Below are 17450 nucleotides of genomic sequence, written 5' to 3'. Positions count from 1 at the left end.
CCGCACACAGCTTTGGAGCCAATGTACAAGGAGTGACTGGCACATGGCCAGTGTATGACCTCAGATGTGATCTGTGTGGGTGCACAGCCTTAGAGCTAGCGCTCAGCCCCAGACCTAGCGTGTGGTTCCCTACTCAGTGTGCTGGGTCCAATTCAGCACAAGGCTCCAGAGCCAGCAGATGGGGTTGGACTTGGCATACTGCTCCCAGACCCAGTGCACTGGGTTGGTTTGGGGGCCTCATCTGACACACAGGGCTGGCAGTGAGGTAAGAAGTGGGCTTAGTTCCCTAGGTGCTGCTATGTAGCTATCACAAAGAAAGATTTCCTCCACCTCCACTTCAGGCTGTCCTTAAAGAGCAAGGTGTGTCCTATATATGGAAGCATGCTGTGCACAAGGAAATATACTAGCCACCCTTTCCACTGATGTTTTAAACTAAAAAATAAATTTAAAAAAAGTTTGGTATTTTACAACCATGCTGTCTGTCAACTATTACTTCCATTTTCCTCCTCCCCACAAGAAAAAAAAAATCATCTCTACTTGAAAACAAGAAATTCTTTAATTTGGGCATAAATCACATATTTTTCTGAAGCATAACCTCTGAATAAGTATGAAATTATGGCTCAGCAGGAATAATACAACAACCAGCATTAGTGAGCTCTTGCTCATGAAAGCTTATTCAGTGCTAATTCAGAGAGTCTATAAGGTACATCTCTACCCTGTGTTCTGCCTATATGTTTAAAGTTACTCTCTACTTTTTACCTTGGGGAGGATAAGAGGACATTCTAAGCCACACTTGCATGTTCCATCAGTCAACAGGTAAGTCTTCACCTGCTCCAAGCAGGATAATAAAGATCCACTGGGACTGTAAAGCAATAGAAGATATACATAAATTAATATTTATAGATGATAGTATCTATATATAGTTCCAACATGTCAAATGAAAACTAAGTCATTTCAGTTTTTGAACTTCCGTTTTGTAGTTTATTTTTCACCAGGAGAGAGACTTTATTTAAGAGCACCACTCCCCTCCCCCCGCTAGCCCCCTCCCAACCAGAAGAATTGGTTTATAACAGACCCCAAAATATATCTGTGAAAGTCAGAGATCTTGATACAAAAACAAAAGGTAACACATGCAGAAAAAAACCAAAGCAATCAAAATTATAACTATTTAATTTTCACATTGCAGTAGTGCTCAAAGAGGATCTAGACTGCATAAACATTTTAAAACAACTTTTTTCTCCCCAGTTCTATAATACAATACAGGAGTAGACTGTGACATCTCCATGGACTCTTTCTGTGAGGCCACTGGGGATCCACACAGATACAGGTGTACTTGCATGGTGTACTCTGAAGGATGAGAACCTCATTTAAGAGGTGTCATCACAAGAACATGCTTCCAGCAGTACAAGATACAGGATGGAAGATCAAGGAAACAGTACATCAAAGAATCTCAACCTGGCACCCCAAGGTGCCCAGAAATCCTTCCAAGGCTGCTGCAGGGTGCCACACAATGTTAGCACTGTCAGGTGTGCAAACATGATTGACAGATAAATCCAGAGATTTCGAATAAAATCCATAGCGTTAAAAGCATCATGGTCTTTCTGAGGGCTTTGCAACAGAAGACTTACTCTACACTTTTTCTGTAGTCAAAAACAGAGTAAAAATTAAGAGCTGGCATTTTTCAAAGGATGCCTTGAGTTTAAAAAAGGTTAAGAACTGCTACAGTACATAAATGTAGTTATACAGACCAGTATGTCCATAGCTTAGCTTTAATTCAGCTAAATTTTCAAATGCCTCACTGACTCTGGGAGATATTACATCAAGAACCCAGTAAAAGGGGGGTTCCCCTATAACCTTGACAATTCCTATGGACTAGAGCCTCAGTAGTACTCTGTGATGCAGATATTGGGATTCAAAAGTCAGCTGGGACTCAAGACACAAAATTGATAATACATGTAAGATTTTACACTTAAGAACAAAAGGTAAAACCAAGTACTTTGCATAAAAGAACGCTTACAGTATGTACAAACCAACTATTACAGATGACATTAACATTTTCAGTAAAGATTTAAATTATAGACATGAGGTACATGCTTTGTGGTGAACAGCTTTAGACTGCAAGACTTAGTATGATAGTTTTCCTGTTCTGGGAAGAATTGGACATTATTTCTACCAGAAACCAGTCAAGACAAGACACTGTCGTCACTTATTAAGCAAATGTTATCCCTAAATTTTGCAATTTGCCTTTAGAACTTCAGCACAAACCAGTCATTTAGGCCTATATCGGATTTTTACAAGCTGTTTGAAGTAAGCACACAGTAATAAACTGTTACTCAGGGTATGCCCTCACTGCAGTTAATTTGGGGTTACTCAGGTGTTGCCTCCATCCTTCACCTATTAACAAGTAGGATGTTCTCAACCAGTTATAGGGATGATTAAAACACAAGCTAGATGGAACAGCTGGAGATAGGCTAGAGCTTGTGTTCTCGTTTCATTTGGACTGGTAAGTCATCCATTTTGCAGTGAGAATGCAAGCTAAATCATTTGAGTACTGAGTTATTTAGTGCTTGATAGTATGCATAGGAACACTGCATTTGTTCTGGGACATCATGCCTGTGTCTGTCTTGGAACAGATAAGTCCCTGGACTGGTGTGTACAAACATCACCTTTTCATCAGAGTTTAGGAAATGCCTGAATGCAGTGCCACTTTTCTACCATTAATTTAATCATGTAATCGTAAAACAACTGTTCAGATAGATTTTGTGATACCCCAGGACAAAATGTTAGCATTTCTTATCCCATGAGCCTTTTTAGAGTTTGTTTCAGGACAATGGACATGGAAGTGTGAACAACTGCACTTTGTTCTGGAATAAAATGGTTTCTCCCAGGAGAAATGCAACATCTGTTTGTAGCCACAAATCCCATTTTCGGTTCAGAAACACAGACAAGTTTGCTCACAATTAACTGGCAAAGAGTGGCTTGGCTTACTGTAGCACAAACCCCCATGTCATAGGACTCCAAAATTCCTAGCCACATATCGCAGTGAATGCAGTGAAGGTAAGTAACACAAATATGGCTTTGCAGTGAGCTTACTTATCCCTAATCTGGACTAACTTGGCTGTCAGTCATTCCAGTTATGCAAAGATGTCGTACCACCAGAATCAGAATTTTTTCCCTGATTTAGGTTTAGGGTAAACTATCACCACATCATGGTGGGAATTGCTATTTTCTTGCCACATTGGTAGGGAGAAATGCACAGTGCCAAGACTGCCCATTTTTCATCACTGCCTGCCTATCTTTATTTGTGCACACGTGAGCAGGGACCCCTTACCACCACACCACGACCACAGCATATACATTATGCAAGGGAAGGAGTTGTTTCATGCCTTCACATAGCAAACACAAATCATTCCATCATTGTGCTCTGTCAAGGGACCTAAAACAGCTAAGTACTTTCATAAATTATGCTGATTCAACCAGTTATAATAGTGGTCGTCATAAGCACACCCAAAAGCAGGAATTCTTTTGAGGTTTAGAGCGTCTTCCATAGAACTATCTGCCTCAAGTTTGATATGGATGACCTTGTGTTTGGTCTTGTTCAAAAGCTGTAAAACTGTATTTATTTATGTCATTTTTATCACTGTAGGGATGTTACACTGTCTGTATAGATCTTTAAGATTTTGGGACACAGCTTAGTCAAAGGTTATGGACAGATCTCTAATTAAGAGCTATTTATATGTCAAAGTGTGAGAGTCCAGAGGGCACTCACCTAGAGTACATCCCTGGCCACAGGCATGGACTGCATTGCATCACGATGTCCACACTACAATGGGAGCTTCCTATCCACACCTGCCCGGCTTTACCTCTTTGATAGGTGAAGTGGATTGGTGCTAATCTGCAGCTGGGGCAATATCTAGGGACTGGGAACAGAGCCCAGGGTGGAGAGAGGAGGACAGCGGGAAAAGAAAAGGAAAAAGCCAGGGAGCTGGAGATGTGGAGTGAAGGCGATGAAAGTTGGATAAGCCCCTCATTGGACCCTGAAGAGGCAGTGACACCCTTGCTGTGGGAGTGAAGAGGAGGGTGGAAGAAGGAAGGCAATAGAAGGCAAATTAGGGAGAGACCCTAGCAATGGCGGAGGTAGCGGATCTGCCTGAACTGTCTGCTGCGGGGGTTTTTTGGTGTTTTTTTTCCTCTTTCCTTTGATGTTCTGTTCCCTGCTTGAGAGCCACATACTGGGTGCCGCCAGATGCCGCTGAGCCACAGGCAGTCCAGGCAAGAAGAAAGTCCATATCAGGGCTGGGCATTCTCCCACGAGGGAAAGGGGATTGTGTGCCCCGAAAGGCCCCCCGACTGGATCGGGAGTGGGGCAGAAAGCCTACAAACTGTGAAGACCGCGCCTCCTTACCAGCTGATGGCACAAGAGGGAGTTCCCTTCCTCGTTAAGCAGCATGCACTGCCAATTAAGCCTGGCACGGTCCTAATTAAAAATATCCAGAAGGAGTCTGAGGCAGAGACAGTAAGCTGCTGACTGGCTCCGAGGGTTAACAGAGCCCCAGGCAACCAGGACCAGACTTCAACAATGTCCAAAAGAAGAAAAGGATAAAAGCGATAAGATTTCAGTTAACCCAAAAAAATAAAATGAGAAGGGAGTAAATAAATTGGTTTCAAGTTGGTCCTTTCATTGCTTTCATTTTTGGGCTTCGGGCATTGGGGCAGCCCTGGCGATCGATCTGGATGTGGGGTGGGTAGTCACCACCTCCCTTTCATAAACATCTTCTTATCATTAAAGTCATGGCAGGAAGGAAGAAAGGGCACCAGACCTCACTACAATCACCCACAAGGGGTGCAGCCACCCTGAGGGGACCAGTGAATGTCAGCGGGATGTAGGGGTACATGCCCATACCCGGTGACTACCCGACACAAAGGAACAAAGGAAAGTGATATTAATAAGGAACACTGGCCTGTTGTGTCACTCGAGCAAGAACAACTGCCACTGCCAAACACAGGCAGAAAGGGCTATTGTTGAGATGGGCACTCAAAGTATTGCGACAGCTCTTTTAGAAGAACTAGGTTGTAGCCGGATGAGAGGGTAAAAACTTTACCTGTCTTTTTGTTCTGTCTTCAAACTAGATGACTACTTTTTATGTACAATTACTTTCTTCCACGTAATAAATCATTTTTGTGTTCTGGTACCTTACTGACTGCTTGTGGTAAAATGTGATCTCAGAACAAGTGATCTTTCAGGCTACCCCATATATGGAGAGAGTCTGGGGTGGACCTTGAATTTTTTCATGGCCCAAGAAAACACTACTTAGAGATGGCAAAAATTCCTCTGCTGCAGCTGTGGGGTCTGGTATAAGGACAGTGGAACTGAGACTTGTGGGGAAGTTATTCCAAGAGAAACCTTTGTTTGTTCCTTGGAACAAGCAGTAGGACAATGGGGAGAAACTTGGGGCTCTAGGAATACTCCTACAGATGGGTCTCTGACAGTGGTTAAAACAAAATTAAAAAAAAATCAGATTACGTACTGAGCAGTTACAATCACTGACTTAAAGGGGATAAATACAAAGAGTTAACTTTTAAATGAAGAACTCACACTGGTCTGGATGTAAAAAATGGTACTTAAAATTAACAAAATAGAATCAAGTGACTTTTTTACTTATGTTTATTCTCTTGTCTACAAGAACATGGATTTTTTTTGTCTGTTTCAACTGCATAGTTAATTTTTAAGCTGGAAAAAGAATGCCAATTACTAATGGAAGCTATTACATTTCAAACATTTTATTTTTTGACAAGTTGTCAACTCAGGTTAATAAAAATAGGTCAAAAGCTTTTCAGTTAATATCTGCCTTCTTAATACAGTGATGTTTTAAAATAAAAAGTCTTCTTGAAAGTAACATAATAACATTATACTTCATTTTACGCTATAAAGATGCACCTGATTTTTATAGGACACTAAACTAATATTGAAGTCCATTAGTAAGTTCTATATTTTGTTTCATAGTCTACATTCAATTTCAGTTCATATGGTTATAATATATAATATGTAGATCACTTGCATAAAAGATGAATTTACATTTCCAGATGAAATTCAACAAGGACAAGTGCAAAAGTCCTGTGCTTGGAAAGGAATAATTGCATGCATAAATAGACTGGCGAATGACTGCTAGACTGCAGTACTGCAAAGGAGGACCTAGGGGTTACCATTGACCATAAACTGAATATTAGCCAAGTGTGCTACTAAAAAAGTAAACAGCATACTGGGTTGCATTAACAAGAGTGTAATTTGGAAATCAAGGGAAGGGATGGAGATAGACTGTGGCTGTAAGGGAACAGGACTAGGAGCAATGGCCTCAAGTTGCAGCAGAGGAAACATGGGTTTGAGATTAGGAACTTTCTGTCTATTACAGTGATCAAACACTGGAACAGGCTACCTAGAGAAATGGTATAATCCGCATCCCCTGGAACTTTTAAGAGCAAGCTGGACAGCTACCCGGCTGGAATGGTTTAATGAGGCATTGTCCTGCCTCGCACAGGGGCCTGGACTAGATCACTTTGTGAGGTCCATTCCAGCTTTACTTTCTTATGATCCTATTTAATCAAAGGTCTAACATTTAACAAACAGCGTCCAAAGACTTGCCAAAGTATGACCTTGGACAACCAAGTACCTTATGCCTCAGTTATCTCAGTCTTGCTGGGCGGTCACTTTAAACACAAAGTTATACAACACTTCAAGACTAATATAATGACTTATGTTTTGTCTATCTTAAATTATACAGAAATGTTTAAAGATTGAGTAAAATGATCCACTTGGAATTTAACAGCACAGCAGATTTTATTTTTTTTTAATCTTTCCAAACAAAAAGGTCAAAAACATATATACATGCAATTTTGTTAGCGATGACTAACATCATGATTTTTTACTGGTATTTCAAACTGACTGCGGCAGTTAGCTCTCTGATGCCTGTGGCACTGATACCTACACAGTCAGATGGGTGGCAAATTGGCTAGATGGTCACACCCAGAGAGTGGTGGTGGATGGGTTGTTTTTGACCTGAAGGGATGTGGGCAGTGGCGTTCCGCAGGGCTCGGTCCTTGGGCCTATACTGTTCAACATCTTTATCAGCGATGTGGGTGTGGAAAGCACGCTGTCCAAGTTCACTGATGACACCAAGATGTGGGATGAGGTGGGCATGCTGGAGGGGAGGGACAGAATCCAGCTAGATCTTGACAGGTTACAGAGGTGGGCAGATGAGTACAGGATGGAATTCAAGGCAGGAAATGCAAGGTGCTGCATCTAGGGAGAAGGAACCAGCAACATACCTAAAGGCTAGGGAACACCCTTTCTGTCAACACAGCAGCAGAAAGGGATCTTGGAGTCATTGTTGACTCCAGGATGAACATGAGCCACCAAGGCAAGGAAGTGGTCAGTAAGGCTAACTGCATCTTGTTGTGAATCTACAGATAGATCAAAAACAGGTCCAGGGAGGTGATCCTTCCCCTCTATGTGGCATTGGTCAGGCTGCAGTTGGAGTACTGTGTCCAGTTCTGGGTGCTGCACTTCAAGAGGGATGTGGCTAGCATTGAGAGGATCCAGATGAGGGCCACTTGCATGGTCGAGGGGCAGCGGGGCAGGCCCAACAAAGAGAAGCTAAAGGGCCTGAATTGATCCAGCCTCCACAAGAGAAGGCTGAGAGGGGATCTGGTGGCTGTCTACAAACTCACCGGGGTGGACCAGCGGAAATTGGGTGAGGCTCTGTTCCCCTGGGCACCACCAGGGGTTACTAGGAATAATGGCGACAAATTGTTAGAGAGAAGGTTCAGGCTGGACGTCAGGAGGCATTTCCTTACAGTTAGGGCTGCCAGGCTCTGGAACGGGCTCCCAAGTGAGGTGGTGCTCTCTCCTACCTTGGGGGTCTTCAAAAGGAGGCTTGATAGATATTTGGCTTGGGTGTTATGACCCCAGCACTCATTCCTACCTGGGGCAGAGGGTCGGACCTGATGATCTGTTTAGGTCCCTTCCGACCCTAAGCACTTTGAAACTATAACCTATTTAATAGGTTAGGTATTAGGTAAAATTTTATAACTCTGCAGGTGGGTAAGTATTAGAATAGTTTACTCAAAGAGATTCTGGAGTCTTCATCTTAAATGATATCTACGTTTAGTTTGGCAAAGATTTGTCTGGGATGATTTAGACAGTGATAATCCTACTTAAAACACAGGTTGGACTAGATGACCTCTTGAATGTCCTCTTATTTTTCTATGATTCCTATTATAATATAGGTAATTTAGCTAAAAGGCTAAATTAACAGAGTAATACAATCATATGATTCTCCTCAATTTTCAATAAAGAAATTGATGTTGAACAAGATATCAGAGGTGGATAGTGGGAATAAGGACATGAATATTTGCAAACTGAGGGACAGGATAATTTCCATTCCAGAATTTTGAAGAAGCTGGCACATGAAATTGTACATCTAGTAGCAAATATATTTTAACAAATCTGTAACTGGAGATGATACTATATGATAAAACAGCAGCAAATACAGTGCCTAGGCTTAAATGGGGGTTAAGAGAGAAATCTTTTTTCATGTTCAAGATGAGCTGACACTGTAATGAGTGCAGAGAAAGGCTATTAAGTTGATCAGGGGAATACATGTGTACAAATTCATGAAGGGAAGTAAAAACCAAGGAAAGGAAAAAAAGCATATAAGTGAAAGTGCACTGTGAGCATAAATAAGTACATCCTGATCATGAGTAAATTTAGGCCAGAAATGAGAAGATGGTTCCTAGATATTAGAGCAATTAGTTTCAGGAGCAGCTTGCCAGTGGGAGTAGCAAGGAAACATGCTCCCCCCACCAAAAAATAAAAAATAAGGCTGTTTACAGATGCAGGGGGGAAAAAACCCCAGGGCTTTAAGCTCAGTGCACCCTTGCACCAAACGCAGCACATATCCAAAAGAGGCACCACATTAGCTGGACACAGTTTGCCCAATGTCTATATAGATTGGGCACTTTTATCTTATAGCTGATTGAATCACCTTTAGAGATTACCAAGATGCCTTGCTGAGCTGCCTATACAGACGCTGCAGAGTGGGTCAAACTAATGCACTGCCTCTTTCAGTAAAGTGCTATTCCCTCCCCGCCCCCAATCTGTCAGTGTGAATATGCTCTATATATGGAGGTATTACAGGCATACCTCATTTTATTGCGCTTTGCTTTATTGCGCTTCGCAGATATTGTGTTTTTTACAAATTGAAGGTTTGTGGCCACCCTGCGTCGAGCAAGTCTGTTGGCACCATTTTTCCAACAGCATTTGCTCACTTCGTGTCTCTGTGTCGCATTTTGGTAATTCTCACAATATTTCAAACTTCAGCAACCACCACCCTGATCAGTCAGCAGCCATCAATATCCACCAGCAAAAAGATTATGACTCGCTGAAGGCTCAGATGATGATTAGCATTTTTTAGCAATAAAGTATTTTTAATTAAGGTGTGTACATTGTTTTTTTAGACATAATGCTATTGCACACTTAATGGACTACAGTATAGTGTAAACATAACTTTTATATGCACTGGAAAACCAAAAAATTCGTGTGACTCACTTTATTGCAATATTCGCTTTATTGTGGTGGTCTGGAACCGAACCTGCAATATCGCCGAGGTATGCCTGTATATAATGTAGCACTTGCAATGTCACTAGTAACTGTGACATAGGAGGTCCCTTGCAATTGCATCTTCTATGAAGCTGACATTATTTTTGAAGTTGGAACTCAGGATCTAGCTGATCCCTGGGAGGGACTTCCAGATACTTCTAAGCAGCAGGAGGACTTGTCAAGGAATTATGCTTTTCCTTGATCAGATACCAATGACATTAAGAAGTCAAGGGTGCCTTTCTCTGTTTTGGAAAAACAGCATACATGCTGAATACTCATGAATATGGGCTTCTCTAAGACATTAGAGCACAGTCATCATTAATGTTATTTTACAAAAAAAGACAATTCTTAAAATGTGCACAACTTAGGACATGACATTTAATACCAGAGGTAGCAGAGATCACTTCTTGACAAGAGAGAGAAAATAAAATAAGGAAAATAAAATTTCCAAAGCTATCAAAAATCGCCAGAGAGTAACTAACTTAACTAACCATACAAACAGGAATTTACACACATACAAGAGACAGAAATACTGTATGGATATGTGGATCCTGAGGAGCTCAGTCTCACAATGAAGGGTCAGTGAGAAGGCAATGAAGATGGTTCAAACAGTGGTTTAACCATGGTTGTTCTGTACTTTATGCCCTTGATATGGGAACAGAATGAAACTTAGGAGCATGCATAGCTCCAATGGACTCAACTGGCAAAAAAAAGTCTCTACTTTTGAGGCCCTGGGCACACATTACACTTGAAACATGATTAACCAGTTAACTGCATTTTAAGTTGTAACCTTGCCACACATTCAGATGATTAACCATGTCATAAAACAAGGGATAAGCTACAAAGTTGTTCCACAAAAAATGTGTAACAACTTTGTGGCTGATTCTTATCATGCCATTAACTGAATGTGTGGCCAGGTGGATCACTGTGGTTGGGAGCTCTGTCAGCTGATGGGGCTCCCAGCTGCAGGATCATACCATGTGCTCCTGCGGTTGTGAGCCACATCAATTGATCCAGGCTCCTAGCTGGCAGAGGCACACGATGCAGTCTTGTGGCTAGGAGCCCTGTCAATTGATGGGACTTCCAACTGGGAGAACGCAGGATTGTTATCCCAGGCTCCCCCTGCATGAGAAATAAAGAGTGATGGAATCTGATGCTCAAATCTCACATGCTCAGTCCTGCATGGCAGGATGCATGATTGTGTGGATCGTGCATCAGATCCCATCACGCCTTTATCTGCATGTCTGCCAGGGGCCTGAGTGAACAATGTTCGTGCACACCAAAAAAAAAAAAACAACTTATGTGGAGAAATGTCAGAAAAGCAGCAATGGTTTGGTGGTCTCCTGTTTATAGCTGTAGGAAAACAGGGAGCTTAGAAAGTGATACAGAACTTTTTTTTTTTTATTGTGTAACAATTCCCAATACCTATATCTACAACATGGTCCTGTACTTGACACCAATTTACTTTGCTTTGTATATGCAATATGTAGGTGTTCTGCAGATGCAGTTCTTTAGGAAAAACAACAGGATATCCAGGAGGAAACTATCAATGACCATTTAAAGATGAATGTTTTCTAAAGCTATTACATGGGTTATGCTACTCAACTTCCCTTCAAATGGAAGCATAGAAAATACTAAAAATAATTGATATTTGCAGCATAAATCCATAAAAGACTAAAGAGAGAGAAGTAACAGATATTCAAAATATTCTGAGTTAATTGGTTTGAATAATAAAAAAATTAAGAGGCTTTACATTTGATATACCTTTCAAATACATAATCCATAGAGAAATAAGGCATTGTTCATATGGCTTTATACACTACATATATTAAGTAGTGTAGTAATTGAAACTGGGTATAATATTAAAATAAAGAAGTGTAAATCAGGAATGACATGACAAATTCTCAGCTGGTATAAATCAGTTGACCACTGCCAGCTTAACCCGATCTTCATATTTTAATATCAGCAGAAAATATGACCTAACATTTTCAGAATAACAAAAAGTTTGAAGCTACCATATACTGTGATTACATCATCAGAAGAGTCACTAATTTATAATACATTCTAGTATAACAAGAATAATATAAAGTGCATACAATATATTTAATTCTCACCTGATATAGAGCACTCCATTCTGGTCTATCCGACGTTGCCAACCAACTGGAACTTGTACTGCTGGTGGCCCTCCATCCTTGTCCCCTCCATCACACTCCTTTCCTCCATTCATTTTTCTGCTTCTGCTTATGACTCTTCAAAGATATCAACAGTAAGATGATATCTTTTTATTACATGTCATCATGGCCTTCAAGAGAAGGCCATTCAGTACAGCTTTCCCCAGATTGTACAAAGTGCATTGGAGGCTCCAGTTCAATTTGAAACCAAGTCCTTAAAATCTGCCATTTTTTGTTAATGAGTCAGTATCCCATTATAATCCACATTAAATATGCAATGTTTAACTCCTTATGTATTCATAAGGATTAACTACATGGGTAAAAATGAGTGCTTCCAACTTTGGAAAATCATAATTCACCAGTCCTCTGTTACCTGTCAGAAAGGGAGGGAATGAATTTCTAGTTCAAAAGCATGACTCCAAGCTTGATGACCATCTAGGACAACTTGTATTTTATGAGAGCTAGTCTCATTTTTACATATATGAGTCAGAGCTAATATCTCCAGATATTATACCCTTTAGATGCCACCTTTAGCTGTGCGTTTCTTTCCCATTTCTAATGATTCTGGCTTCTTTATCAGCCTTAAATGTCTTTCATAGACTTTCATAGACATTAGGGCTGGAAAGGACCTTGGAAGATCATTGAGTCCAGCCCCCCGCCCGAAGGGCAGGAAGTCAGCTGGGGTCATAGGATCCCAGCAAGATAAGCATCCAATTTACTCTTGAAGGTGTTCAATGTAGGTGCTTGAACCACCTTTGATGGCAGACTGTTTCAGACCTCGGGGGCTTGGACAGTAAAATTCTTCCTTATGTACAGCCTGAAATGGTCTTGCAGTAGCTTATAAACTTTCAACCTCATCATCCCCTGGGGTGCACCCCCTCATCATCCCCTTGTCTGGCAAACATCAAACAGGGCCCCAAACAGTTTACCCAGAATCCCCCTGTTGCCCCTCTCTCTCAGCCTGGAACATTTGATTAGTGTGATTTCCCTGTCCTCCGTGAGGTGGAGCCAGACCAGATTGCCCTGTGCCTCATCTGCATATACATTTTTGGAGGATCTCAGGGCTTGCAACAAGAACACCTGGTTCCAGTCATGACTGGGGGGCTAATTAACACATGAATCCTTTGGCAGGGGGTATCTGGAATATACACATACATAGTGAGCAGTGCTGAGCTATGAAGTTACCAAGGCTTGAAACACTGTTGACTCTGCTGGGGCCCAGTCCAATGAACTATATGGTAAAAATCATGCACCTTTTGGTTTTGAACTAATATCATGCAGTTTGTACTATATATAAATAGGTACAAAACACTGCTTAAAAGTGTTTATGGAATACCTGTGCTATAACTTGTGGCAGTTTCAAACAAGGTAAAACACATCCATTCTGGATGAACTAAGTCTTTGGGTATCTGTAGTAATTTGTTTACATGCAAGTTACCACAGGTATCTTTATTTCAAAGGTAAGTGTTTTCAAATTTGCCCCTCACTTACATGTGCTCAAGGGGAGCAGCTCTGGCAGTAAGGAGTGGGAAGAGGCTTTGGGGGGAAAAGGTTGAGGGGGCAGAGGGCAAGGGGACTACCTGACCCCCTAGATTTATTTTCCCTGCTGTAGTAATGGGAGGGGGACAAATTCAAGATGGACCTCCAATAATTATATTCTATACCTGAAAATTATATCAAATTATGCATTTCCCATATATAGAATCTAATTTTTGAGGGGTTTTCTTATATTCAAGTAAACATGGTAAATTATTGTATCAGTAAAAGTATTTTAATTGCACTTAATTATATAGAAACTCATTCAATACAAAGAAAAACAGCATCTCTTGATTTTTCAGTGTAAATTTGCTATCAGTCTGGTATTTTTTATGTATGGGCCTCAGAGTACCCACGCAAAAAACTCTGAATTGCCTGAATGACACAGGAAAAATAATAAACATATATCATATTACTCTATTGTATGAGTAATCCCTATTAGAGATGTTTTGAAAGCAATGGATCATGTTATCCTCAACCAAAAGGAGACATAAATATCTGGGTTTACAATTAGCTACCTCTAGAAAGGTTTATTAAAGAGAGACTAAAATAAGTATGCAGTTCAAAATCTAACTATGCTGCAAAAGCAGTAATCCTAGAAATCAAACATTGAAAAAGTAAGATACTGTTGAATCCTTTACTATGGCAACAATGGCATTATAGCTTTTATTTTAGATACGTGCTGTTTCTGGTTTTTATTTCCTCATTCTAACATTTCCTTACATTCATCTATTGAACAGATTGTAATAGAAGAAGTGCTTAGGACAGAAATAGTTCAAATATGTTGCATGAAAAACATCTTATGCTAATAGATTAAGATTCCAATTTAAAGGGAGTAAAGAAATGCAAAAAATTAGAATTTTCAACACCAGAGTTAGATTGTCCACATTGAAAATGTTTGTCTGGTATTACATGCTTAAAAATAAAACAAAGTGATGTATTTAATAATAATAATAATAAAAAACCCCCAAAAAACAAAACCTAAAGAGCAAACTCCACACACTTCAACATCAACATCACACTGAACGCACAGCATACTGAGCTCACAAGACGTGCATTTCTTGTATTTCATCTTACCGAGATATGCTCTTTATATATTTCAACCTTAAAGAGTTTTTTTTTTAAGATAACTATGTGATACTTACAAGAACAATGTAGGCTGGCAGAATGAGGAAGCAGGATGGATACTCTATGCTGAGTCTCTGCAGACCTTCATTTGGGACAAGGGACTTAGTTACTAGCCTAGGACCCATTTCTCAGCCAGGAAGAAGTATTACGGCACAACATGAAGCCTTGCCCTGTAGAAATCTAAGGCAAGATTCCCATGTTCCTAAAGTCCCTTATTAGAATGATTACCCAGAAAATACGGGAAAAAAATTGGGAATTAGTGGCTGTAGAATCATATGGGGAAGGCCCTAGTTATAACACAGTTGGGATAAGTCCAGTTGCCTCTTTACAGTTTATAAAGCGAAGTACACACTTACGTCTGGTACATCTTGTTTGCAGTGCATACTTCTAGACTTCATTACATTTTGTACCCCATGTGTGGAGCTTGCATTTTTGCAGAGAGCATGGATGATTCTATTACTAAAATGGCAGGTGTCAGTAGCATCAGCGAGCATGGAGTAGAAACACACCAGCAAGGAATAATTTAAAAAAATGCAAATAACTTCCAATGATAACTCAAGACACTGATATTATATGAGAAAGAAAACTTGTGTAACATAACTTTCCATTATCAGCAGCACTACCTTCTCAGGTGGATCCTTCTGCCTTTGAAATATTCTACTTATAAGTATCTATAATAGTCTTTAGGCCAAACTCCGTAACACATATAATCTAGGTAGAGGAATGGAGTCTGCATACAGATTGCAGCTGATATAATATGGCAGTTATTATGAGAAATAAGTCAATGTGACCATATCGCACACTGCTTGGCATGTCCTAGGCCAGGGGTAGACAATGTTTTTTGGCTGGAGTGCTGAAAAAGCCACAATGTCTACCTTGGAAGGTGCTGGAGTGCCAGCATACCAGAAAAACAAAATGGGCGGGGGGGAGGCAGAATGCACTGCATATTGGTATATTTAATATCATAAATGTTGCCTTTGTTGTGTATTCCTTTTTGTTGAGCATGTTGCAATGAGAGAGACAGAAAAGAGAGACAAATAAGAGAAAGGGGAGAAAGAGAAAGAAAAAGGAGAGCAGACAGAGAACCAGACAAATGCATGTGCGCACACATACAAACACACATACACACACACAGAACCACGTGCACAAACACAGAGAACCAGAACACACCCAGAACAGACACATGCACACGAACCAGACACACAGAACCAGACAGAGGCAGACAAACGCACAGAACCAGATGTGCAGGTGCATGGAGCTGGGCTCCTGGGCCACTGGACAAAGTCCGACCCAACAATGCTGTGGTTCTGCCAGAGCCCCTAGGCTTCCCCGGGGAGCCAGCTCCTGGGCTGCAGTGCAGCTGGCCGAGGCCCAGCCCGGAGCCTGCCTGTCAACCCAATCACCTACAGACCCCGCACAGCTAAGCCCGCAAAAGGTGTGGTGCTCTTGGCAAGGGGCAGTGCCAGCCTCATCCTGGTGGTGGGCTGGGCTTGGAGCAGGCACGAGTCAGGCGGGCTCAGCTGCAAGCCCTGCTACAAGCAGCCTGGGCTCTGTGGTTGGCAGCAGCCACCAGAGCCTGGGCTGGCTGCAGCTGGGAGGCTGCAAACAGCTGCTTCAGGCTCTGACATCAGCCCCATATCAGCGGGTGCATGTGCGCCTCAGAGTGGACGGTGGGGATAGAGCCTGAGGTATCACAGCCTTCCCGCTGTCTGCTCTGAGGTGCACATGCAGTCACTGCTTCCATGGAGCTGATGCTGGGGCTGTGGAGCATGCTGCAGCTGCCCAGAGCCCAGGGTGGCTACAAAACAGCTGCACCGGGTTCTGGAGCTCGCTCATCAGCTGTGTCAGCAGGAAGGGAGAGGCCGGGGTTGCACTGCCTCAGGCCCTTTCTCCACCATCCACTCTGAGGCGTGCGTGCACCTGCCAGTATGGAGCTAATGCCAGATCCTGGAGCAGATGTTTGCAGCACCTGCCTAGAGTCCAGGCTGGCGGTGGCGGGCTGAGCACAATGGCCTCGAGTGCCGTGCTCGGCACATGTGACTTACTACCCTATACAAAGTTTTTTCAAGGTTCTGGCCTTCCTCTACAAATCCTACAATGAGGGAGCATCTAAATACTTCAGGGCCTAGATATATAAACCCCTGGCACTGAAATGATGGGAAAGCACACTACCAGTAAAAGAACCAAACATGAACTGTATGGAAGTCAAGAGAAGAGCCCTAAACTATTACATTCTCTACCACAAAATCTCAAAATAATTTTGGATCATTCTCAGAACTCAGTATCTTTTTTTTTCCTTTCACAAACTTTCCCATTCACCTGACCAATACAGAATGCTACAAAACGGTATGAAATCACTTCACTCACCTCTGAAACTCAATCATCATGCAACCCTAAATTATGTATGTTAGGGAGAAGAGGAGGCCATATTCAGACAACTAGAACATAGTCAAACAACTCAACTAGTGGCAGACAACTTTATATGTCTTAATTTCTGAATCTGGCAAATAGATGTGGCAATTAAAAATTAGAAACAAATAGGTTTAATAGATTAGCTAAACTTTGGCAAGCTTTAGTTATAATTCAAGGGGTTTTTGTGCAGGCAAGCTTTTAGCTGAAACCTTGTTTTGTTTTTGTGGATTTTACCTTGGTTATTTAGATGTCTTAGGCCAAGTGAACTTTTTCTGAAGAGCAAGACTGAATTAATACAGTATGTAAACAGATTTTGTGTGTAAAGACTGGAATAAGTAAATAGACATCTTATTATTTTCAGTTACAATTAGTTTTGGGGAAATCATTGGCAGAATATATATATTTAAAATATTAAGCTACATGGAAGCAGGTGAGATAAATATAGTAATCTCTCAGCCTGGTATTATGACAGCTTTTGCTTGCTCATGTTGCTGTTTAATGCAATCACATTGGATTCATTACCTGAGAATTACAGCCACCAATATTTT

At 41.3% G+C, this 17450-nt stretch overlaps 1 protein-coding gene across 4 annotated transcripts in view; it reads right to left on the bottom strand.

The window, feature by feature from the left end:
* Nucleotides 1-12351, bottom strand: part of MBD5 (methyl-CpG binding domain protein 5) — a 75627-nt gene extending 63276 nt beyond the window's left edge. For all 4 annotated transcript variants that reach the window (XM_019554118.1, XM_019554119.1, XM_019554120.1 and 1 more), the window contains exons 1-2: nt 11770-12351; nt 760-862 (exon numbers count right to left, since the gene is read on the bottom strand). In XM_019554118.1, the coding sequence (XP_019409663.1) occupies nt 760-862; nt 11770-11882 (216 nt within the window). In that variant the 5' untranslated portion in view covers nt 11883-12351. The remainder of the gene's footprint in view (nt 1-759; nt 863-11769) is intronic.
* Nucleotides 12352-17450: the final 5099 nt, after the last annotated feature.

Source organism: Crocodylus porosus, unplaced genomic scaffold (genome assembly GCF_001723895.1).
Source record: "Crocodylus porosus isolate Cpor-Errol unplaced genomic scaffold, CroPor_comp1, whole genome shotgun sequence".
Taxonomy (NCBI): Eukaryota; Metazoa; Chordata; order Crocodylia; family Crocodylidae; genus Crocodylus; species Crocodylus porosus.
This window is presented reverse-complemented; position numbering and strand designations above follow the sequence as displayed.